Here is a 26,891-nt window from a genome sequence, read left to right on the forward strand (position 1 = left end):
AGTCTAGCAATACCACCCCCTGGAACCGTAAGAGGCACAGAGCCTCCAGGAAGGGCAACCTTGAATTTTGCCAAGTAAAGTAGCTTATGTTTCCAACCATTAATCTTGCAGAGTCTCATTGCTGGAAGAAACTCAGCCAGCTGTTTGCATGTAACTAGAGTGCAGTCGTGGTCAACAAACATACTACCATTAAACATTAAATACCATCCGGGAATCCATAATTTTCATAGAACCTTTCCTTTCAGAGTAAAGATTAAAAGCCTTATGAGTAATGATCTAGGGAAGCACTGTCTAGCTCTGTCAGACACAAACATCTGATAAGCTTACTCATAGGTAGGTACTAGGCTATCTGCCCGAAGGCATTTATAAGCCTAGCCGGAATGTGTTGGCTTTCGCCGCCCTCTTAGATTAGTTCCTTGTGCCTCTGTCCAGCAGAGTCAGTGAGGTGATCCCGGGGGTAAACCTTCTGTTTCCCAGCCACTTGACAAGGTTTCTCTTGAAGGGTGTTACCGAGGAGCTCTGCATAATGTAGACTGAAATCTTGTTCCAGAGTATGGGAAGTCTCTGGGACAAGAATCTATCCCTCCAGCACGTCCTATTTATTGTTGTGGTAAGGTTTAGATCCCTAGAGTGTGTGGCTCGAGGGGATGTGGTTTTCTTTATGTGGAGCATGTCCATCAATTTTGGGTTGGACATGGCTTTGTATGTCAGGCATAGATCACCTCTGAGTAGTCGGTATGCAACAGAGTACAGCTGGAGTTTCTTCGGTCGTGCTGCATAGGGCATCTGTTTGAGGCCAGTGATCTTCTTGGTGAGGTATTTCTGTGGTCTTTCCAGCTGTTGCAGGTGTCGTGTAAGGTACATCCCAAATGGGGCGTTGTACTCTATGATGGGTCTGATGAGTGATGAGTAGAGGGGCACAATGACCTCTTTTGATCTGGATGCAAACCCTTTTGTGATTAGGTGGGCCACATAAAAGGTTTTTCCTAACCACTTAGGCAATGTGATTATCAAAGGAGAGATCACTATCTACTTGGGTCCCCAGATCCCTTATTACGTCTTCCATATTTAGGGGGCTACCACCTATATGGTAGTTTGTGGGTACTTTGTTTTTTTCCAAAGGGGATGACTATGCACCTTTTGGCAGTTAGCTTGAGGTCATGGTTTTGACACCAGGTATCTGTCTCAGTGAGACCCTTTTGGAGGATGTCTGTGTAAGCTGGAGAGTCAGTTATAGCCCCTAGTTTGCAGTCATCTGTGAACTTGATCAGCCATAGACCTGTGCTTGCCTGTACCACAGAGAAGTATATGCCGAACAGGAGGTGTCCTAGGACTGAGCCCTGGGGAATGCCACTTGTAACCGGTTTAGTCAGACCTAGCTCCAGCAACTCTTACCATGTGGGTTCTGTCCGTGTGCCAGCTGGCAACCTATCTTGTGACATAGGGGTTTATGTTCAGGCTGGTGAGCTTGTCTATAATACCAGAATGGGGAATGGTGTCAAAGGTCTTTGCTAGGTCTAGGTAGGCTGTGTGGACCACCTTTCCCTCATCTATAGCCTTGCTAACTGTCTCAAAGAAGTCCACCAGGTTTAGGAGGCATGATCTGCCCTTAACAAAGCCGAACTGGGTAGGGTCCAGTGTTTGGAGGTTCCCAATGTCTCTCTTAATGAGATCCATGATGATGATGATGATGCGCTCCATAGCCTTGCAGACCAAGCTAGTCAGGTTTATAGGGCGATAGTTCTCGAGGTCTGTTGTGGCTCCACCTTTGTGAAGCAAAAAAAATGTTGCTCTGTGCCACTCTATGGGCACGTAGCCTGTGGACAGGCTCAGTTTGAACAGTGTGTTTAGGTGAGGGGTTAGTTCATCTTTGAGCTCATGTAGGACGCAGCCTGGGACACCGTCCAGTCCCATTGATGCTGTGTTTTTGGGTTTGGAGAGGGCTATTTTAACCTGAGTGTCTGTGATTTCCGGGGCACTACATTCTTTTGGTATGGCTATGGGCGCTTTTGGGGATGAGAGGGGGGTGAAGTTTGCACTGAACCTGTCTGCCAGGATGTTGGCGATATCGGTCGGTTCAGTGTATTTTGTGCCATTCTGCACTAACTCCAAGCAAATCTGAGAATTGCCACTTAGATTCTTGACATCGCTAAAGAATGCCTTGTGGTTATCCTTGGAGCCCTTGGCAATTTTTCTTTCGAAGCTAGCCTTGGATGATTTTATGAGAGATCGTAGTTTCTTGCTGATACTGATCAGGGATATCTTCCCTTCTTGGGATTTTACTCTTTTCTGTACTAGTTTCCTCCTTCTTTTGCATAGCTTCTTTATGGTAGGGGACCACCAGACTGGTTTCCTTTTTTTGGAGGAGTGAATCTTGGTTTTGCTTGGGATAGCATGATCCATGCATTATTGTAGGTGCCCATAGAGTGCATTAGTAAAGGATTTTGCAGCTTGGGCAGCGTTATCTTTTAGCATGGGGGCTTTGAAACTTTTCACCTCGGTCTTAAGTAATGTGAAGTTTGCTTTTGAAAAGTTTTTCACGGTGGTTTCTTTGACTGGGGTGGGGGCAGAATATGGATATCCAGAGTGATTAGTTTATGGTCAGATCTAACCAGCGAAGGGGTTGACCTCCGGTGTGGAACACCGGTCGCCCATGTTGGTGATGACCAGGTCCAATATGTTGTCATCTCTGGTGTGGGTGTTGACCAGTTGATCCAAGGCGTTTGAGTTTATAAATTCTAGGAAATGTTGGGCAAGGGAGTTAGTGCTTGAGTAGTTCTCCCAGTTAATGTTGGGTAATTGAAATCACCCAATATCAGGGTTTTTGGTAGGACCTTTATGTTTCCCAGTGTTTCCAGAAATGCGGAATGGGTGTCCTGGGACATGGTGGGTGATCTGTAGCAAGCTACAATCTGAAATGCAGTTTTGCCTGTTGTTAGTTGCACATGGATGATCTCTGAAGCATCGTGCTGTGCCACTGACCTGGAGGTGTGGGTATCCTTGATGAATATGGATACGCCTTTGCCTTTTGTATTTCGGTCTGGGTTTTGTGGCTGAAATGTATGATAGGAGTTGTAGCCTGTTAGTGCTGGGGTGCTCTCTGCAGCCTTAAACCAGGTTTCTGTTACTGCACATATAGCGATTTTCTCCATACTGAGGAGTGCAAGTGTGCGCATTTTGAGGTTTAGACTTCTGGCATTGAGTAGCATTACCCTCAGTTTTTTGTTACTTGTGCTATTTACGGTGGTGGGTTTGTCTTTTGAGCCTTGCCTAAAAAAGGCACTATGGGGGTGGCAAGAACCTTGGCCAGTATTCGAAAGCATTAGGGTGACAGGTGCAAGCTGTCTCTAATGAAGCAGCGTGGTTTGTCGAGCATGTCATCCCAGGCTGACAGACACTGGATCCCCGATGAATGACACCAGAAGCTTAGCCAATTGTTGAAATTAATATTTTTTTCTTTATACTGTGGTATCATTCTTGGTGATGGCAGGATGCTACTCAAGGTCAGGGTCATACCGGCCTGGGCTACGTGATCAGAGAGCTCTTCCATGTCTCTTTTCATGTAGTCCAGGGAGGAATGGCTCAGGTCATTCACACCAACATGGACAATGACAGAGTCATATCTGTACTTGTTCTGGAGTGACCTAGTCTACTCTAAGTTTCTGTGCATGGATGCCAGTCGACACAGAGATATTAGTGGTTATAAATTCCAGACAATTAATACCTTCTGATTTTTCTGGTAACTCCAGAATCCACAAGATTTTTATGGTAGCTTCTATATTCTAAGTAAGTAATTTTGCTTTCTATGAGCTCTATCATGGCTTTGGTACTTTGCAACTACTGTTGGAGGTCCTGAATATCACCTTCTAGGGCCATTATTTGGTCTTAATCTGATAAGACTGATGTTTCTGTTTCTATAATTTTGAAGTTGGAAGAAGATACATAGTCAATTAATGTCGATTTTTTGAAGGTCCATTACCAACAAATAACCTAATGGAAAAATGTGCAAAAAAATGTTATCAGAAACTGCTGGTTCTGCACAGCAAAGATTACCAGTGTCAGCCACATTAAGAAGCTCAGTCAGAATTTCCAAAAGCTTCCTTCTCTTGAAGCACAACATGACAGTCAATCCTTGTGCAGTGGTCTATATAGGCAAATAAAAGCCAGCATGCTTTTAAAGTCATTGAAACACTTGCCAAAGGAGATTTATGTTGGGAATGGAGTTAGAGCACTAGGATTTTTTTGGCTCTCTTCTTAGCCAGAACTGGAAAACCAAGAAGCAGGCATTCTCAGCCCTACTTCCATCTAGAGGAATCATCCCCAGAAGTGGGGATTACGCAAGTATATGGGTGGTTCAAGTTATACCTACAGTGGCTTGGCCAGTACCAGCAGTTTACAGACACTGAACTTGGAACTAGCACCACTATTAATCGACTAGCAGCACATTCATTGCAAAAACTGTTAAGTACTGTCATAAATAACTGACTACGCTAACTGCTCAGGGCTGAGGATGTGCTGCCCGCAGAGCTGTAGCTGGCTCATTTGGGGAATAATACCACTACCCAATCTGGCTCTCATCAACACAAAGTTCAGAAAGAAGTAAATAAATTAAAAATAATAATACAACTGTCCCTCTCTGATTTGGCACTCCAGTTCTGTAAGAAGGAGCACCAGGTCCTATCACCCTCACTATTGGCCCATAAAGAAGATATGAGAAGCAAAAATTAAAAAGAAAAAAATGTATTTGTTACCAGTGCTGATATCAGCTGAGTCCACTTGTAAAGCTGGTGGTGCTACTGTTCACCTTATTACCTGTATTACAACAAGCAGTACAAAAAGTACCTTTTAAACATCATGAAATGCAGCTAACAAGAGGAAAAGTTACATAGGAGATGACCTATGCACACTTTACTAACACCGCACCGCTCTAGAAAGTACATACCAACATAATGCTCTTGACAGACACCATGACAAATGAGATTAACTTCCTTGTTAGAAGCTTTACTTTCTACTACCAGCCACATTCCCATTACTTCATATAAATATGTTTGTGAAGTTCGGCAGGTACCTTTGCACACAACAGAATATAGCTAAAGAGAAGGCAGTTGCTTGTACTGGTGCAGCCTCTTCTGCATGGCCAGATGCCAAATGAGATGGAATGAATGTTCACTCACTAATTCCAACTCATTCAACAGCTGACAATGGAGGTGATAGGAGGACTGCTCCAGTCACTAACAACACAAACCCAAATAGAGTTTTCCCCAGATTCTACCATCAACCTTGCAGTATATATGGAACATCCAAATAAACAGTGACAGGCTAGTAATCCAAACAGATGCTGACAGGGTAACTAGAGTGGTTCCCATATTATACCACTGATATTAGACTAGGAAGACTTCAGATACATCTGTTGGTGTGGACAGGAAGAGGCAACAAATCAACACTGGATAGCTTGGATAGCTTTGCCTAAGCTACACTTAATTCCCATCTGGTCTTTCCTCACCCTTTCTCAGTGGCAAAAACACAAGATTGACTCACGTTTTTTCAGGAAGATGTCTATATCTACTGCCATAGCCTGATCCATGAGAAGAGGAACACAAACATCCTACTTGTTTTTCTTTATTATTTTGTCCCTTACTGTTTTGCTTATACATTTTCTTGACCATTTCTGAATATGCATATATATTAGAAGATGCTTTTTTAGCTTTATCTTACCTTTTCTCTTACTCTATCCTTGTAATAAACAGAACAGACTGACACTATTTTCTAAGAGTAGAGGGGACATGGAGTGAAAAAGACTACAGTTTCTGACATAACTTCTGCTCAGGGAGGTTGATCTGAAAAAAGAAGTTGGTTCCCTGAGTGTCCAATAGCTGATCTACAAATGATTTCTGACAGGTGGCCAAATCACATGTCTGGGAATGGAGCAACAAAGGCACCAGTGATGGAGTACTGAGTAGGTCTGTCACCTCAGCAGGCACTTGGTGGAAGTACACCTCATAAAATAAAGGAGAAACTAACAGAATTAGGTATATGATACTTTCCACCAGTGGGACAGAAACCAAACTCATGGTACAGAAAAAAACACTCCACCTTACCACTGCTGCTGTAGATATAGCAGCAGTAGACTGCAAACACTACCTGAAGATAAAAGCCAGAAAAAAAAATAAAGCCACAGACAACTGCCAGGGCAATACAAATCCAAAAAAGTTGCATCTGTTGTGTCAAATTAATATTTGTACATTCAGTGGAAACAATTTGACCTACAGAGTATAAAACCATGGGAATGAAGTCTACATGCCACAAAATATCAGCCATGACTCTGATGCTCTGGGTTCTAGAGTATAACTTTGTGTTTAGCCATTGCTGCTTCTAAACCTTTTCAGGCTGCATGTCCCAGCTGTTAACCATCCCCGGAAGCTGACTGCATTACATGAGTTTCTGGTATACAAACTAAATGTTTTTTTTTTTGTTTTTTTTTTTACAAACTAAATCATGTTGCCTTTTTTGTTCTAACAATTAGTGGGGATTAGGCAGTTTAGCAGTTTATTAACACTATGTTCTCAAAACTAAACTTAGCCATCAGAAATCTTTATGCAAAAAAAAAAAAAAAAAGAATTGTACATAACTAAGAAGGTAGGGACATAGGTCAGCATTCCTGCTGCACCCCCGACAAACACCCCGAACATGGAATTAAGAGATTTCCATGGCCAAATCATCGTTTCATGTTTTAGTTAACTAAAAACAATCTTAATGTATCATCTAATCACATGTCATGAATCTGAAAAGTACACTTGTGAAACAGTGCAACAACCACCGCGGCCTAGATGCAAGCATGCTGTTAATAAATTACAGTTTAGCTTATTCTAGTAAAGAAAATCAACTCCAATGTACTTACTACAAACCTACTGTTCACTTTTTCTAGAATCTCTTTCTCATTTAGGGCCATGCCTTCTCCTTTTCGCTTCTTTATTCTTTTCTTCTCCAACTTTTTGCAAGCATACATCTTCCCGGTGGCTCGAACCTGGCAGGCACAGACCTGGGGAGCCAAAGAAAAAGAAACAAATTTAAAATCCATTTAATTTCATCTGTACTTTCATATCATCACTTCTCAAAGCAGTACAGAGATAGAATTTCAGAAACTGTACTGTGTGATCTGAAAACTGAAACTACAAAGTCATCACTACTGGTAGGTTGGGAAAGATAAGCAAAAGGTAACTGTCACACTTATCAGCTTGCTTTGCCTTATTAAACTGGAAGACGGCACCACTGGATGGTACAAGATACAATCAACATTAACCTCGTGTAGACATGCTTACTATTTTATGGCAATGACTGACTTCAAATTTTCTACTGTAAGTAGTAGATCAAGAAGAATACATTTTTTTTTGATATTTCAGAATAAAAACACCAAAAATGTTTTACCAGCCCAAAGGTCCTTCTGGTATGCAACCAATGCAGGTTTGATTAGAATCCCAGGTGTCAAAGGGGCATGCACTGAAGAGACAGTACATGAGCATTCATTGAACAGCTCTCCTCTCTCAGGAGGATTATGATGTACTGCCCTGCCTGGGCTCGTGAAGGGACAATCGTGTCTCCTGAACAGGATCGACTTCTTCGAATCAGACTCTAGAGCTGTGAACGAGGGTAAGGCAGTCCACACAGCCTATCTGGACCTCGCCAAGGCCTTCAACACCATCCCCCACTCTGGAATCATAGATAAACTTACTAACCTGAGCATAAATCCCTACATCACTTGATGGGTTGCCAACTGGCTTACTGACAGAACCCACACACAAAAAATAGCCAACTCCAAATCGAGTTCCAGACAAGTGGAGTACCTCAGGGTTCAGTCCTGGGACCGCTGTTGTTTGGCATCTATTCCTCTGAAGTACAGGCCAACACTGAAGGACTCTGGCTAACAAAGCTAGCAGATGACTGCAAACTGGGAGCCATTATTGAATCCCCAAATGATGTGGATATTCTACAAAAGGGCCTTACAGAAACAGATGCTTGGTGCCAGAGCCATGGGCTCAAGCACATTGCCAAGAAGTGTATAGTTATCCCCTTTGGGGAAAAACATGTACCCATGAATTACCACATAGGTGGCAGTACACTAAACACCGAAAGTGTGATAAGAGATTTAGGAACACAGGTGGACAGTGGTCTCACTTTCGATAATCACATCACCAAAACAGTCAGGAAATCCTTCTATGTGGCAGACCTCATCACTAAGGGCTTTTCATCCAGAAAAAAGGAGGTCACTGTCCCACTGTACTCATCCTTCATTAGACCCATTATAAAGCACAATGCCCAGTTTGGTATGTACCTCACAAGACATCTGCAACAACTAGAAAGGCCACAGAAACATCTCCCTAAAAGAATCACAGGCCTAAAGCAGATGCCCTATGCTGACCGACTAAAACAACTCCAGCTATACTGTCGCATATTGTCTACTCAGAGGCAATCTCTGCTTAGCATACAAGGCCATGTCAAACCCAGAGCTGGTGGACATGCTACACTTAAAGAAATCCCAATCCATCAGAGCCAGATGCTCCAGGGACCTAAACCTTGTCATCACAATGAACAAAACATGCTGGAGGAATAGGTTCCTGACCCAGAGACTACCCATACTCTGGAATAGACTGTCCATACATGTCAAGCAGAGCACCTCCTTGGCCCTCTTCAAAAAGAACCTTGACGACTGGATGGGAGATAGGAAATTTACCCCAAGGATAACATCAGTTGCCCTGCTAGACAGGGGTCCAGGGAAGTAAATATTGTGGCAAGAAATAGCCAGGGAATTGTTATGGCTAGACTTGTATAGGCCCAAGGGCCGATAGCCTAGTACCAACCTATGAACCTATGAATGTCAAAGGGCTTGCAGAGCATACAGGGTACAGTGTGGGTGTGGGTGTGGGTGTGTGTGTGTGTGTGTGTGTGTGTGTGTGTGTGTGTGTGTGTGTGTGTGTGTGTGTGTGTGTGTGTGTGTGTGTGTGTGTGTCAAGGTTCAAACAGCTGTCCCCACGGGGAAATAGAAGCTTTTACAACAGCTACATCTATTCATGTCAACATGTTAGGTATCAGCAGTGATAGGAAACACTGCAAAAGGCCTAATAAAAAAAAAATAACCAAAACAGGTCAGGTAGTCCAAAATTCTTTGGTGATCATCACCCATTCTTAGTCAGATGGAAAAAATAATGTATTGGACAATGGTCTGTCCCTGGGCACCACAGACACCATCACAACATTTCTAAACATTTGTTTTTCAAATTCCCATTCAAAAGGAAGAAAAGCATGACTTTAATCAGAGAAGTGGATACACAATTCTAAGGCTCACTGGGACAATATTCATAAAGTAGGCAGAAATGACCATAAACAAAAATCTGTGAACTGTAGTACTAATGATTAAAGTGTACTGGTCCAAATGGATTGTCCTTTTTACCCATCAATAAAGTAAAATAAAATATGAAGTGGTACAGAGAAAGAAATAACATGATGGCTTAACACATTTTTAACATTTTGCTAGACAATGGGGTGACAATCACCTCTCAGGATTCAAAACAAGAAGTTTGTCAGGACCTGAAGACATTAACATATTATTCCCAAAGGTACAATAACTGGACCACATTGTATAGAAATTACATTTCAAAGAACACGTGCATTTAATTGAAAGCTTTGTCACACATCCAATAACCATTTCAGATTATGCACAAATAAAAACTAAAACAAAAATGTATGGAAATGAAGTAAAAATGAGAACTGTGCTCTCCCATCTACCTGTTAAAAAGACAGGATTTTAAAGAATGTGAGTAGAAATTATTCAAACATTATTATTAAAGACAGACGTCCTCAGAAGGAATAGCTAGTGAGTGGGATAAAATGAAAATGGAGTTTAAAATAGGGTAAAAATACGAGAGAAAGATAGGGTTAAGAAGTAAAAGGAATTATTATGAGGGGCTAACAAACATTAAAGTCATGCAGAATAAGAGGATTCTCACAGAACAAGAGGAGGAGCAACAGCAGAGTAAAACAGAAAAGATAACATGCATGAGTTAAGAAAGATTGCTGTCCACACACAAACAGTTTTAGCACAGTGACTTAGGAAATAAAAAAGTAGAAAGGACTGTCGCCAAATGTAGGAAGCTTATGACAAGCAAAACAACCAGAGAGGCCATACAGGCATTAGAGATATTTTGGAAAGATCCTGAAAATTTGTATAAAGTAGAGGAATGTGGAAACCAAAGAAAGAGCACAAATGGAAATACTTATGGTAGACTTGATTATACTAAAATTATAGAAAGATGAGGCTCAACAACTAATAGTTAACAAGGGATGAGATGAGACAAAAACAGTGATGTATAATCAATTTGCAGGGAAGTCTCCAGGAACAGATAGCATTCCTGAGCAAGATTTGGAATTTAGGAGGGAAGCAAATTATTAAAATCAGAAAGATTTTGTCTACTATTATTTTAAAAGGAAGGGAAGCGCTAGCATCTTGGAAGAGAGCTATGCTGGCTGTTCTATCCAAAGAGGGTAAAGACCCATCAGTCTGGCCTCATATAGGCCATTTCACTTTTAAACCATGATTATAAAGTGTGCCAGTCTCTGCTAGCTAAAAGAATGGCAAAGTTGTTACCAAAATTGACAGATATGGAGCTGTGAGGTTTTGTGGAAGGCAATCAAGCAACTGATGACATTAACAGAACAATGATGTTCCACAGGGAAGTGGAATTAAGAAAATGTCAATGTTGTTGTTGGGTTTTGATGCAAAGTATTTGGCAAAATAAGCTGGGATTTTATGAGTAGGGTAATGGAGGCATTTGCATTCTTTGATACAATAATATGGTTAATTAGGAGAATATATAAAGGAACAGAGGCAAGAATTAAAATGGGAGGGTTCCTCTCCAATACGTTATGCTTGAACAGAGGAACCCAGACAGGGATGTTCATAGGGTCATAGGTGTTTACTAGGCTAACCACCACAAGGGCATTTTTAAGCCTAGCCATGCATCCCAAATCTCTGACAAGTTCTGATACCATTGATAAGTGTAAGCATGGCCCTGGGAGATTAACCTTGTCCTCTTTCCCCTTTGTTATTTGCTTTATATTTAAAGCCACTGGCAAAGGGGAAAAAAAGTATATGTACTGTCCCGTGTTCACCAAATCCTTCTGTTGTGGGGTGGGGGGCTCCCCCCTGCTAATTATAAATACCAAATCCAAGGTTGCACTAAATTGAGCAAAGGGCAGGTTCTGTTAAAGATAAGTTACCAGTAAGCTAGTAGTAGATTGTATTTCCTTTATGTTGGCCAATTATGGCCAGTCAATTACTTTATTTTTGAAGACATGCCTGTTAAAAGTGCTGTTCATTGAGTAATGTTCAATGCACAGCTGTTCCAATTTAATATTTTGTTGATAGCCAAACACAGACCTGATTACAATGTAGTACAGCATGTAGTACAGCACCAAAGCTCACTGAAGCTGCTGACCCTGGATGGTTGAGCTCATTTACCATCTTTAATAATGACATCATAATTCTAAACAGCATAGATTGCTGCAAGGGGCAGCACAGTCATAGTTTCTAAGATGGTCAAGAGGAGTTTCTGTAATCATGTTCTGAAACATGTTTTCTACCTGCCTTTCCATCAGCAAGGCTAACAAATGCATGTATTATCAGCATGAAAAAATATTTTAATGACATTAAATCTTTGCTATGTGCTTTATGGAAAACAAAAAGCACATCGGGAAACCATGGAACTTGTGGCTTGTCATGCTGAACGTCCAGTGGAAAAGACAGCTGGTGATTTCACTTCACATTTTGGTAACATCCATAAAAATGGTAATGTATTTCTGGGAAAAGAGAGAGCTGTACCACAGTTCAGTATGTCAAACTCTGATATGTTCAAGACCTATTTCCTCTGACCTTTGACAGAAGAAGCACTGAAACAGGGTTATAACTTATGGAGTTCAAAGGCCCTACTCATGCAGAGAGGCAAGACTAGTACAGAAACCTTGCAGTGGGATTTGCTAAGTACTGGGGCACAGACAGAGAGAAGATGCACTTCAGGGTAAGCTGATGGAGTCTGAAGTCAAGACAGTGTCATACAGATTAGCTAACGATTCTAAGGTGATATGGGGGAAGCGGGAGTTAAGAGTTCAAAGCAGATGGAAGGATTGCACGTGAGAGCAGTACTTTAACTTAAGAATTCAAAGAAGGTCACTACCAGTGGAAGGGTTACACCTATTTTGTTTGACAACATGTGTGTGAAGACGTTGTTGTAATGTACAAGTTTCCAGGTTTACTTCTGATAACTACTAAAAATAAGTAGCTATCATTGGAAATAGATTTTGTCTGACTGGTGAGGCTGGTATAACTATTCTTCACTAAATCTGCACATGAGATTTTTATGGCACACAACACATACTCAGTGCAATCTACAACAAGGATGACTCCTTTCTAAGACCAATAAAACTGAATCTGGAAACTCCCTTCCCTGGGATTAAGAAACATAGTACTTGTGACCACTTTGAGCTGGCTTACTCTTTGCCTACTGTGCATAACGAAGCTCTAACAGCATAAATGACTAAGGCAAAAGGCTTTATGCAAATCATAGCTCAGTTTGAAATCCACCAATGGCCACAACAAGTTATACGGAGAAGGAATATAATCTCAGTGGTGACTAAAACATGGTGCATGCATGCATGTTAAATGTGCATTGTGCATGAACAAACATCTGTGGCCATCAGTGCATTCATACTTACACAGAAGTGGTAATCTGGGGAAAGTAGCTGACCCATTGCAAAAGGCTAGAGCACCATTTGAATCTATCTTTTGAGCAGATAAAAGGGTGAAAATGGGAGTATTGTTAGGTTTTCTTTCTTTTTTTTTTTTTTTTTTTGGAGTGGTGAAGATGCTCTCTCTCCTACTGTAAGACCCAAAAACTATAAGAACAAAGTTGATCCGAAGATTGCATCCATCTTGCAGTCATCAGCAAATTTGATCAGCCAAAGTGCTGTACATTTGCCTTGACTTCAGAGAAGTATACTCCAAACAAGAAAGGCGCAGGTACCGTGTCCTGTGGGATGCCACTAATAACAGACCTCTTGGTGTAAGTGGTTTCTCCCACCCTCTGTGAGCCATTTGGCTATATCCATTGCGTGGCATAGTGATTTATGACTAAATCTGTGAGTTTGTCTAAAATGGCAAAGTTCTGAGGTACTGTGTCAAATCCTTTTGCCAGGTCAAGGTAGGCAGTATGTACCATTTTGCCCTTGTCCATGGCTCTAGTGACCTCTGTCTACCAAGTTTGGTAGGCATGAATTGTCCCTGATGAAACTGAACTGCGATGGGTCCAGTGTTTGAAGATTTGTTATGTCTATCGGTACCACAATAATTCTTTCCATGCCCTTGCATTTAAGACTAGTCAGCCTTACGGGTCTGTAGTTCTATGGGTCTATTGATGGTCGGCCTTTATGTAGAGTAATATCCAGGGTCAGTACAGGCTGGTAATGAGAAGGAAAGAATGGGTGAGTGGGGAAAAGATATACAGTGGGTTCAAACAAACGCACACAGAAGACAAAGAAGACTGACAGGGGAGATGCAGACACAACTACAAAGAAGAAATCATCAGATAAACAGTAGAAGTGTTTGAGTAGACTGGACAACAAACAAAGGTGGGTATAAACACAAAAGGAAGAATAATACTACAATAGGGGATAGGATGGGGTTGCATAACTGACATCCCAGAGTATCTGTGAGCTTAAATGCCACCATTGACTCCTTTACCACTAGGCCTTTGAGCAGATAGAGGAGCCTGTGTGGGGTTGGGATGTGACTCACTAAGCCACTAGAGGAGTTTCTCTAGGTAGTCAATACTGGCATCTTGCCATCAGTCAACCAACTCCCCCACCATGTCATTTAGCTGCTTGTGTATGTAACAAAGGTGTCACCATCACTGCCACCAGTACCAACAACAGCCCCAACTTCCACTGCAGGACTAGATGGTGTGTCTCCTGTAGTTGATGTTTGAGCTTGGAAGGTGACCCTGGCAGGCTGGCTCACAGACGGGGTTAATAGTGCTGCCACTTGGGGGAGAGCTGGCTGCCATTACAGGAACGATGCTCATAGGTCTAGATGTTATGGGTCTATATTATTTCATCAAAACTTCAATTCCATAAATAATTATTCATCAACCCCTATTCAACGCACTACCCTTTTATCGAACTCACAACTCAGTGAACGTTTTCCCAGGTAACTAATTTAGTAAGCCAATATACCATGTGATACACACTGCAGCATAACAAACCCACCAAAGTGGGGGGCACCACCCCCACCCCCCCACTTATATATACCAACTCTGAGATCACACTACAGTGGGGAAAAGGGCAAACTTCCACATGTTGGCCAACTAACTCAGTGCCCTGGGAAAAAAGTCCACTGATCTGAACATTCAATAAAAGGACATTCGCTGAATAGGGGTCGATAAATTGGAATTAGCAGAATCAGAGTTTTGAAATAATCTTCTTCTTCTTTTGACTTTTTTCCTGGTTAGGGGTCGCCACAGTGGATCACCTGTCCGCTCATGATTGGCAGTGGAGTTTTACGGTGTTGAGTTGCCAGCCCGGCACCCAACCTTCCACAGAAGGTACACACACATGCACTCATGCCTAGTGCCAATTTAGAGTATCCAGTCCACCTACAGCATGTCTTTGGGATGTGGGAGGAAACCGGAACACCCGGAGGAAATCCAAGAGACCACAGGGAGGACATGCAGACTCCGCACAGAAGGTACCCGCCCCAGCAGAGGATCGAACTGGAGAACCTCTTTGCTGTGAGGTGGCAATGCTAACCATCACTGCTGGAACCTGTGTCTAACAGAGCTCTTTTCAAACTATCTGGAAATATACAGAGCTAAGTATATATTTTTTTGGTTCTTCAGAATTGTGTACTGTAAATTGTTGCTGGACTAATTTTATTCAGAGTTGTGCACTGTTATTTTTGATTCACTGTATAGTTTTTTTCAGATCTCTGCTGAAGTGTTTTGTCCCACCTCCCCCTATTTTCTGCTGTATCTTAAGTTTTTATAAATAGAAGTTATGTCCTTACCATAACGTTCCATGTGGAGTGTTCATCTTGCCTTTGTTCTTACACATGGGTTCGGAGCCGATCCTCGGCTCCGTGCCGGCCTCTTGCAAGCTCTGCATCGAGAAGAAGCTCGAGACAATCTAATACCCACAATCCCCCTCTGCCTTTACCTCAGATCTAGTTTGCAAGCAAACCAATCTACATAATAGCACATTCATGCTATACACCTATACATATATAAACAGACACATATAAAAATATATGTGTAAACCAACTATGTATACAGAATAATAACAGTAGCAAAAAATGCTTCTGGCCAGGCATCAAAGAACGTTCTTCCTAAGGGTGGGAGGGTGGGACTGTAAGAACAAAGGCGAGATGAACACTCCACATGGAACGTTATGGTAAGGACATAACTTCTATATGTGATAATGTTCAATCTCGCCGTTTGTTCTTACACATGGGTGGCGTCCCTAGCTCCTTGATCCTGAGGAACTCACGGGAGGACGTTCTTGAGCACAGTGGAACCAAAGGTTGCCCTGTCCCTAGAAACCTTGTCTACTTTATAATGAGAAATAAATGTATGTGGCTTAGACCAGGTAGCAGCCGCACAAATAGCATCCAGAGGTAGGCGAGCTGCATGAGCCAAAGATGTAGATATTGACCTTGTGGAATGTCCTTTGGGTTTGTGTAAAAGGGGTTGATTTGCAGAATCGTAGACATAGATTATACAATCCGTTAACCATTTAGAAAGAGTTCTTTTGGTAACTGCAAGTCCTTTCCTGCTATCAGCAAAAGCCACAAAGAGTTGATCTGTTTTCCTGTGATCTTTTGTTCTATCCAAATAAAACCTTAGCTGTCTGTGAACATCCAATTTGTGTAACATATACTCCATTTTGTTGGAGTGGTTTTGAAGAAAGTGGGTAATTCAATGGACTGATTAATATTGTTAATAGTACATACTTTAGGGAGGAAGGATGAATTGGTTCAAGAGAAACTCTGTCAGAGTGAAAGATCAAATAAGGGTGCTTGATGGAGAGAGCCTGAAGTTCAGACACTCGTCTAGCAGAAGTAATGGCTACCAGAAAGAGAGTTTTCCAGGACAAAAATTTTAATGGGCAAGAAGAGGCAGGTTCAAAGGGGCAACATTAATTTAGATAGCAACAAGTTTAGACTCCAAGGTGACGTGGGAGATCTGACCGGTGGTCTAATATGAAAAACTCCTTTTAAAAGGCTTTACAAAGTCTGTGAGCCATAATAGGAGCTCCACATTCTTCCACATGGAAATTGAAATGGCAGCCAACTGAACTCTTAGAGTAGCAGGAGAAGCACCCTGATGAAATAAGTCTGTTAAGAACTCTAATATCTTATTCAAAGGAGCTATAAAGGGATCCACATGGTGTGTATTAGCCCAGAATACAAACCGTTTCCATTGCTAGTATATGTTTTAGTAGTGGAAGCTTTATGCGAAGCCACTAATATATCCTGGACTGCTGGTGACAAAAGATCAGACCTGGCTAAGTTGGGAATTGGAGCAGCCAAGCTGCTAGATGGAGTGACAGGAGCGGGATGGGGAACCCCTGACGAGTGAGTCAATAGATCTGGCTCTGGGTCCAGAATCCAGGGTCCCCGAATGCAGTGTATTTTCAGGAAGGAAACCAAATTTGACGAGGCCAGAATGGAGCAATGAGGATTATCGTCCTGTGTAGGTTCCTGGCTTTCTGGACAAACTTCGATATCAGAGGAAATGGGGAAATGCGTGCAGGAGTCCCGGGGCCAATCGTAAACCAGTGCGTCCCTGGGGACTTCCCTGGAGGGTAATAGGGCAAAGTAGCTCCTGCATTTGGCATTCATTGGAGACGCAAACAGGTCGCAGGAAGGCTGGCCCCACGCGAAAAATCCTTTTCGCCACTGACTGTTTTAGAGACCACTCGTGCGGTAACAGAATTGCTCTGCTCAGCCTGTCGGCTATGACGTTGGATGACCCCGGGATGTGCGTTGCTATTAGAAAGCGACCCATGGACTCCGCCCACTGCCAAATTCTCATGGCCTCTCTGCATAGTTGATAGGACTTGGTTCCCCTTGTTTGTTTATGTACCAGACTACCGACATGTTGTCCGTCTGAACTGCAATAGTCCCTAGAGGAAGAAGGGGAGCAAAGTGTTGCAACGCTAGAAACACTGCCCTCAACTCTAGAACATTGATGTGCAGATTGTACTGCAAATTGGTCCATTCGCCTTGGACTGTCTGTCCCTGAAAGATGCCCCCCCACCCTATCAGGGAAGCGTCCGTGGTCACCGTAACTGTGGGCGTGGGTAGCACAAGCGGCCTCCCTGGGAAAGGTTGCACGTTTGAAGCCACCAGTTTAGATCTGTTTTGCAAGTCTTTGTTATAAGAATCTCGTGTGTTAGAGGTAGTTGTTGAAATGACCATTGAGCAAACAGTAGCCATTGTAGGACTCTCATGTGCAGCCTTCCCAGGGGAATTGCAATAAGGGAGGCTGACATGAGGCCCAACACCTTCAGTACTAGTTTTGCAGGAGATTTCCTTGACAAGAGTAGAAGACGTATGTGAGTCTGCAGTGATAATATCCTTTCTGGGGGAAGCCTCAGAATTAATTGACGTGTGTCTAACTCTGCTCCTATGAACAAGATATTTTGTGATGGCTGAAGTAAGGATTTTCCGAAATTTACAGAGATCCCTAGGTGAACACACAGTTGAAGAACATAGTCTCTGGCCTGCAGTAGTTGGCCTTGGTGGTGGCGAAAGGAGCCAGTCGTCCAGATACGGAAACACCTGGAATCCCTGACGTCTCAAGTGAGACGCTACCACTGCCATACATTTGGTGAAGACCCTGGGGGCTGAGGTCAGACCAAAGGGCAGGGCTCAAAATTGAAAGTGACTGGCTCCCAGCCGGAAGCAAATGATCTCTGGATGCCCTGGCCATTTTGATGTGGTAGTATGCATCCTCTAGATCTATTGAGCACATCCACTCGTCCTTCTGTAAGAATGGAAGGATCGATTGAAGCGTGACCATTCGGAACTTTTCTTTCTTGACGAAAGTATTGAGGTAGCTTAGGTCTAGAATGGGCCTCCAGTCCCCTGTTTTCTTTGGAACTAAAAAGAACCTTGAGTAAGTCCCGAATCCTTGCTGGTCCGCTGGGACTGGCTGGATGACTCTTTTCTAGCAGCTTTGAAATTTCTAAAGCTGCTGGCTCTCGCAGATGGGCGGTACATCTGGGAGTCTTTTCTTTGGAATGGGATAGGATAGGAAGGGTATGGAGTAACCTCTGGTAACTACGCTTTTTACCCACTTGTCTGTAGTTATATCTTGCCAGGCCTGAGGGTATAAAGCTAGCGACCCCGACTGCCTCCAGAGCAGGACAGTCGGGCCTCCTCTCAGGAGTGCTGGAAAGGTTTACCAGGTAGTGTTTCCCTGTCACCTTGATGTTGCGGACCCCCTCTGCCGCCAGGGCGGCGTCTTCCACCTCTGCCCCTCCTCTGCCTCTAGAGGGGCATCACCCTGTGTGCCTGAGAAAGACCCTTGGGGTTTTGAAACCACATTTTCCCACCGCGTTGCCCTTTGGGGTACGGTCTGGTTGGGGTGGAAAACGGACTCCGACAGCAGACAGAGTCTTTCCCTCTTGTTCACACCGGGTAAGGGTCTCCTTTACCTTGGGGCCAAAAAGAGTGGCACCGTCAAATGGGGCGTTTGTAAAGGAAGACTTGAAGGCTTCCAAAGGAGCATAGGCGCATCCAGGATTGTCTACGAAGAGCAATCGCTGAAGCTGCTGCCCTACTCGAACCTTCGCTGCGTGAAATCAGCCTCATGGACGAGTTAACAATCGATGTTAGGGTATTAAGTTGCGCTGTCACTTTCTCTGAGACAGCTGCATCTGTAGCACCCTGGAGGGTATCTCCCAACTCTTTGACTAGATCCCTCTGCAGGCGTGTAAAATGGGTCAAATAGTTCAGGGACCGCATGGAAAAAGCCGCTGAACTAAAAATGCACTTCCCATATCTATCCATCGTCCTAGAATCTTTATTAGGCGGATGGACAGGAAGAAGACTCTGACATCTCCTTTTCGTGGCTGCAGCCACCACCATAGCGTCTACTGGAACTCCTTTTGTAAGGTAGGACTTATCCTGAGGTGCTGTGATGTACTTGTTCGGTTTCTTGGAACAGGTTCCACTGTGTGAGGAGTCTCCCACGCCCTTGAGCAATAAGTTCCATTAGTTCGTCGAAGGGCGGAGTGACCCAGGAGGAGGAAGGGCGAGCACCAAATGCCTTCAGCAGAACTGACTCATCCTCAGAAGGGGGAAGGGACTGCCAGTCACCTCTCTGTTTCAGGATCTCCAAAATGTCTGAAAAAGAGACATCTTCTGAAGGTGACTTAGGGGACCCCTCTGACTCATCTAAGTCAGTATCAGATGTCAAGGATTCCTGTGAAGAATCCAAGTGTCTCCTCTTACACAATCTCTTCCTAGGGACTTCTTCGTGGGGAGCATCCGAAGAAGCCTCGGAGGAAGAGGGGGCACCCTCCAGGGGTGGCTGAGGCACTGGTGCCCGACGCTTGGATGTGGCCATGGGTGCAGATGAAGACAAAGGCCCTTTATGGGGAGGAGAAACTGCTTCCACTGATGTGGTTGTCTGGGTAGACAACACCTTCCTCATCAGGTCGAACGCTCCCGGGTCCCGCACCGAAGAGTCTCCCGGTTCCGAAGAAATGGGAAGAATCCCCGACACGGGCACCGAAGGCATCGACCCCGAGGACGGAGCCGAATCGATCCGTGCGAGGCCCGAGGAGAGTCGGAACCGACTCGTCGGTTCGCCTCTCCGCCCCGGAACCAAGAACAGACCGTCGGCTCCGGGACTCCGGTACGGGTCCGGCGGAGTCGAGGTGAGGGAACAGACCGAGAAAAGACGGTTCTGGACCCGAGGGCTCCACAATCAGTAGATCAGCCTCTTCCGGCTCCAAAGACTGAATCGGTCTCGGAGGAGGAATGGATGGAGGTACAGGAAGGCCTTCAAGTTTCGACACCAACTGGGTGGAAACCGAAATAAGTTTAGAGAGGGCCGAATGCTCCAACAACTTCTGCACCACGCGATCCACATCGACATCCGAAAGTTTGGAGGAAGAACGGGTCGAAGGAACCGAAGACGGAGCCGACCTCAATATGGCGAAGGAGGGAGCTCCATCACGGTTCCAAGACTCGAGGCTCAGGAACCGATACCAGTTGAACACTCGGCCCGAAGTCTGTGAAACCGGTGATCTAACCTTTGAAGAAGGGCTCGGAGGCGATGACTTAGGCTCCGGCGGCTTCGATTCCTTAGAGGACTTCGATGCCTGGTCAGAAGCATCCAAAGCCTCTTGGAAAGCCGGTTTCAATAGACCTCTGTCCATCAGTTTCCTGCGCCTATCTGTCATGACCCTCCCACTAAAAGAGTGACAGATGGAGCAATCCTCTTGTAAGTGGAGAGGGCCAAGGCAGTAGACTTGGGAACTATGGTTGTCAGTGACCGACATTTTCTGGCCACACTGACAACGCTTGAAACCAGACTTTGCCTTCTCAGACATTGTAGAATAAAAGACAACTCCAGAAAAACACAGTCAAATCCGAAAAAGTTAGTCACAATCGAGTAATTGTCAAATCCGGTAAAAATTTGTCTCAATATGGTAAGATATGAAGGGTGTAGGCCCCGATACAAAAATACCGATAAATAAGGTTAACGGTACCAAAGAATTAACGGAACCACAACACAATCACACTTGTTAACACTGATAATATCAACTAGACTAGAATCCTTAATAAAATACAACAAAAAAAGTTATATCTTAGCTTAGAAACTCTCGAGCTAGCTCCCAACGATGCGTATGCAGCAGCGGCAAACTAGATCTGAGGTAAAGGCAGAGGGGGATTGTGGGTATTAGATTGTCTCGATCTTCTTCTCGATGCAGAGCTTGCAAGAGGCCGGCACGGAGCCGAGGATCGGCTCCGAACCCATGTGTAAGAACAAACGGCGAGATTGAACACTATCACATCTGTTTTTTACAGCATGTGTCATCTGACTATCTGAAGGATTACTTGAATAAAAATAGACCCTGTTAGTTAAGAGCCTGCATATCATTGCTGGAACCTGTGGCTAACAGAGCTCTTTTCAAACTATTTGGAAATATACAGAGCTAAGTATATTGTTTTGGTTATTCAGAATTGTGTACTGTAAATTGTTGCTGGACTAATTTTATTCAGAGTAGTGCACTATTTTTGATTCACTGCATAGTTTTTCAGATCTCTGCTGAAAGCTTTTTGTCCCACCTCCCCCTATTTTCTGCTGTGTCTTAAGTTGGTATAACTTTTTTTTACAGCTTGTGTCATCTCACTATCTGAAAGATTACTTGAATAAAAATAGACCCTGTTAGTTAACAGCCTACATATCATTGCTGGAACCTGTGTCTAACAGAGCTCTTTTCAAACTATCTGGAAATATACAGAGCTAAGTATATTTTTTTGGTTCTTCAGAATTGTGTACTGTAAACTGTTGCTGGACTAATTTTATTCAAAGTTATTTTTGATTCACTGCACAGGTTTTCAGATGTCTGCTGAAAGTTTTTTGTCCCACCCACCGTCCCTGTCTCTGGTTTGTTTAAATTTGGTGGCTTTTGCAGTTGCCCGCCATACTGTAGATTTGATCTGGGACACTCCCCCTAGTCCCATCTCTTTACCACATTCTACCTAATACACTCCTCCTGCACTTGTTTTTAGTAATTTTTAATTTAATTGCATTTTTTAAACTGTTTTTGGTCTAATATTGCTACATACTCAAGTGTGCTAGCTTGCACTGCATTTGAATTGTTTTTACTGCTGTTTTAGCTACTTTTCTCTAAAAAAAAAAAACGGTAAGCCTGTTTCTTACCTTTCCTGTAACTAGTGTAGTCCAGATACAGATTTGCTGTATTCAGGACTGCATGTAAGCTTATGAGCTCCCCCACCCAAGCCTTTCTGTGTTGGAGGGAAGCCTTCTAGCTTGTCATTGGGAGTGGTAAGCACTAGGTAACCTGTCTACTACATAAGGAGTGGTTCTGGACCAGAAATTGTAGTTACCGGCCATCTGGGCAATCTTTTCCATCTCTCTCAACTTTCTGATTTGAAAGCCCGCATTTGCACTTGTTTCTTTCCTGCAACTAGTCTAGTGCAGATAAAGATTCTTAGTTTTAGCACTTGAATTTGTTTATTCATGCTTAGCACTTGTTCAGAACTTGTTGTAAGCACTAAATAAGCTACTAATTACTATAGCACTAAACCTTCCCCATTACCTAGAGGAAAACAGTTTCTGTACTTATTTTCCTCACTTGGTTAGAGAAAAACAGCTCTTGTACTCACTTTCCTCACTTATCTAGAGGAAAATAGTTTTTTATTCAGGCATGTCCAAGGGTCAGCTCCCGGTGTTCTCTCCTGTCTAGATGATGAATCTGGGCATCTTGGGGCAATGTAGAAATTGCTTCATGTACACAGACAACCCTCTCCTCCTACCACCCAACACTACAACCTGTGAGAGATGCACTTATCTAGCCAAACTCGAGGTAAAGCTCTCTCCAAGACTGAACTTGACACTAAGGGGAGAAGGTAAACACTTGCACCACACTACACTTATCACATAGTCTCACTAAATTTACACCACCAAAATCCACACAAAGAAATACAAAAACATTCGTGGAGGCTCTCAATAATAATCTGCCCAAGCAACAGAGACCTCCAAAGTAGAAACGCAAGCAACTTCCACCTCCCAACAGAACCCAAATGACACATAGCCCACAGACTCAGTGTGCCACTCAACCACAGCCAATAAGGCAAAACAACGTATCCAACATACTAGTCATAGGTGACTCTGTAGTCAGGCACACTGATGTCCCACTCACCAGGCTAAACAAGGAGAAGGTTACTGTCAGCTGCTTGTCAGGTGCCAGGATCCGCCACATAATCCACACACTCAGGTCACTCCACAACAAGTACAAATATGACTCTGTCATTGTCCATGTTGGTGTTAACGACCTGAGACGTACCTTCCTGGACTACATGAAGAGAGGCATGGAAGAGCTCTCCGAACTTGTAGCCCAGGCAGATATGACCCTAGTCCTGAGTAGCATTCTGCCATCGCTCAGAATGATACTGCAGTACAAGTACAAAATGATTGACTTCAACAATTGAATAAGCTTCTGTTGTCATTCTAAGGGGATCCAGTATCTGCTTGGGATGACATGGCAGACAGACCACGATGCTTTGCCAGAGATGGTCTGCATCTGTCACCCCTGGGATTCTGGATACTGGCTAAGAATTTTGCGGTCCCTATGGTGCCTTTTTTAGGCAAGGTTCAAATGACAAATTCACCACCGTAACAGGAACAGGCAAGCAAAAACTGAGGGTAATGCTACTCAATGCTAGAAGTCTAAATCTCAAAATGCACTCACTCAAGGCACTACTTAAAATGGAGACCATCGATATCTGTGCAGAGACTGAGACCTGGTTCAAGGCTCCAGGGAGCACCCCTGCATTACCAGGCTATAACTCGTACCACACTTTTCGGCCATGTAACCTGGACCGGAAAACCAAAGGCGGAGGTGTGTCCATATCCATTAAGGATATCCACACCTCCAGGCTAGTTGCTCAGCATAATGCAAACGAGGTTATCCAAGTGCAACTAACTCTGGGCAAAACTGCAATCCAAATTGTAGCTTGCTACAGATCCCCCATCATGCCCCAAGATTCCCACTCCTCTTTTCTTGATGTACTGGAAAATATTAAGGTTCAACCAAACACCCTAATAATAGGTGATTTCAACTACCACACCATTAACTGTGAAAACTACTTGTGTACCAACTCCTTCACACAAAGCTTTCTGGAATTCATTAACTCCAATGCCCTGGATCAACTTATCCACACCCCCACCAGGGGCAACAATATCCTAGACCTAGTTATTACCAACAAGACTGATTGGTGTTCCACACCTGAAGTCAACTCCTCGTTGGTCCGATTCAACCATAAGCTAATCACCCTTGATATCCACATCCCGCCCCCACCTCCCATTAAGAAAATCATGGTAAAAAATTTCTCCAAAGCCAACTTCATGCTTCTTAAGACAGAAGTGGTAAACTTCATGACACCCATGCAGATGGACAATACAGTTATGACTGCTGAATCCTATACAAATGCACTCTATAAGCACTTACACGAGTGCATGGGTAGTGCTATCCCAAACAGAACAAAGACGCTATCCTCCAAAAAAAGGAAGCAAATCTGGTGGTCCCCTGCCATAAACAAACTGTACAACAGAAGGAAGAAATTGTTACAAAAGAGAGTAAAATCCCATGAGTGGAGGAGCTCCCTGGTCAGTCTCAGTAAGAAGCTGAGATCCCTTATAAGATCCTCCAAAGCTAGCTACGAAAACAAAAACGACACTGATTCTAAGGACAGCCACAAAGCATTCTATAGCTATGTCAAGAATCTCAATGGCAACACCCAGATCTGCTCTGAGTTACAGCACAACGGCACAAAAGTTACAGAACCAACTGATATTGCCAACATCTTGGCAGACAGGCTCAGTGCTAACTTTACCCCCCCCCCCCACCCTAAAGGGCCCATATCTATACAGGAAGAATGCAGAGTCCCTTGTAATCACAACTACACAGGTAAAAGCTGCACTCTCTAAAGCCAAGAACACAGCATCCATGGGACCGGACAACATCCCAGGCTGCATTTTACATGAACTTCAGAACGAACTGGCTCCCCACCTAAGCACCATGTTGAATCATAGCCTCACATCAGGCTTTGTGCCCACTGAATGGCATACAGCAACAGTTATCCCACTCCACAAAGGGGGAGCCACCACTGATCCCGGGATTGCCCTATTAGCCTGACGAGCCTGGTCTGCAAGGCCATGGAATGTATCATCATGGAACTCATAAACAAAGACATTGGTAACCTCCAAACTCTGGATCCCACCCAGTTCAGGTTTGTGAAAGGCAGATCATGCCTCCTGACCTGATCGACATCTTTGAGGCAGTCACCAAAGCCGTAGATGAGGGTAAGGTGGTTCACACAGCCTATCTTGACCTCGTCAAGGCTTTCGACACCATTCCCCATTCTGGAATTATAGCTAAACTCACTAAATTAGGTATAAATCCCTACGTCACAAGATGGGTTGCCCACTGGCTCACTGACAGAACCCACACTGTAAAAGTTGCACACTCCAAATCTGACCTCAAACCAGTGACAAGTGGAGTACCACAGGTTTCAGTACTGGGACCTCTCCTGTTTGTATCTACTTCTCTGAAGTACAGGCTAACACAGAAGGCCTCTGGCTGACAAAGTTCGCAGATGACTGCAAACTAGGACCCATAGTCGAGTCCCCAAATGAAGTGAAAATCCTACAGAAGGGCCTCGCAGAGACAGATGCCTGGTGTCAGAGCCATGGCCTCAAGCTCAATGCCAAAAAGTGCACTGTCATCCCCTTTGGTAAAAATCATGAACTACTACATAGACAGCAGTCTATTTAACACTGAATGTGTGATTAGAGACCTTGGGACCCAGGTGGACAGTAGTCTGTCCTTTGATAGTCACATCGCCACAGTAGTCAGGAAGACCTTCTACGTGGCACACCTCATCATAAAAGGGTTCTCATCCAGGAAAAAAGAGGTCATTGTTCCCCTCTACTTGACACTTATTAGACCTGTGGTGGTGCTGCGGTAGCGTTGTCGCCTCACAGTAAGACGTTGTCCTGGGCGTACCTTCGTTGAAGGTTGTGTGTCAGGGCCGGCAACTCGGCACGTAAAAATCTACTGCCAATCATGAGCGGACCGGAGTTCCGCTGTGGCGACCCCTAACTGGGAAAAGCCGAAAGACACAACATAGAGTACATCGCCCCTTTTGGAATGTACCTCACAAGACATCTGCAGCAGCTAGAAAGGCCACAGAAGTACCTCACAAAGAGGATTACAGGCGTCAAATAGATGCCCTACACTGACCGTCTCAAAAAACTCCAGCTTTACTCCATAGCATATAGCCTACTCCCAGGTGATCTCTGCCTAACATATAAAGCTATGTCAAACCCAGAGCTGTTGGACATGCTACACCTAAAGAAATCCCAATCCCTCCAAGCTACATGCTTCTAGGGACCTAAATCTTGTCACCACAATAAACAGGACATGCTGGTGGGATAGATTCCTGTCCCAGAGACTTCCCATACTCTGGAACAGGCTACCCATATATGTCCAGCAAAGTTCTTCATTAGCACTCCAAGAAAAATCTTGATGAGTGGATGAGAAATAGGAAATACACCCCGGGGATCACTTCTGTTTCTCTGCTCAACAGTGGCACAGGAAAATAATTTTTTTGGGTGGCGTAAGCCAGGGAACCTTGTTGGCTAGGCTTGGCCCTCGGGCCGATAGCCTAGGACTTACCTATGAACTGCACCACCGCGGCCGCCCGGAGTTTTGAACTAATATAGACCCAGATATTACAGCATACAATACCAAAAGTATGCAATAAAAAAGGATAGCGTGAAAGAGAGCAGGAGAAAGAAAATTACATATACAATGAAAAAATGCAGGTCATACACATTTTTTTTTCTTTTACAGGGTGATGAGTACTGTACCCAAAATTACAGCAAACATCTTCCCCCAAATTACCAATGATGGCATACTGTACAACTGAGTGTTAGAATCGAACCCACATAAATAAGAACATTAAATCTGAAAGGGAATGTCTTGATGTGCTGAACTACTTCTACAGTCCAAATGAACACTGCAGT

General features: G+C 43.8%; 1 protein-coding gene across 2 annotated transcripts in view; it reads right to left on the reverse strand.

The window, feature by feature from the left end:
* GRK6 (G protein-coupled receptor kinase 6) overlaps positions 1-26,891 on the reverse strand; it is a 1,979,509-nt gene that overhangs the window by 610,333 nt on the left and 1,342,285 nt on the right. For both annotated transcript variants that reach the window (XM_044069323.1, XM_044069324.1), the window contains exon 8: positions 6,899-7,039. In XM_044069323.1, the coding sequence (XP_043925258.1) occupies positions 6,899-7,039 (141 nt within the window). The remainder of the gene's footprint in view (positions 1-6,898; positions 7,040-26,891) is intronic.

This window comes from Protopterus annectens, chromosome 4.part0 (assembly GCF_019279795.1).
Source record: "Protopterus annectens isolate FY-2018-M chromosome 4.part0, PAN1.0, whole genome shotgun sequence".
NCBI lineage: Eukaryota > Metazoa > Chordata > Ceratodontiformes > Protopteridae > Protopterus > Protopterus annectens.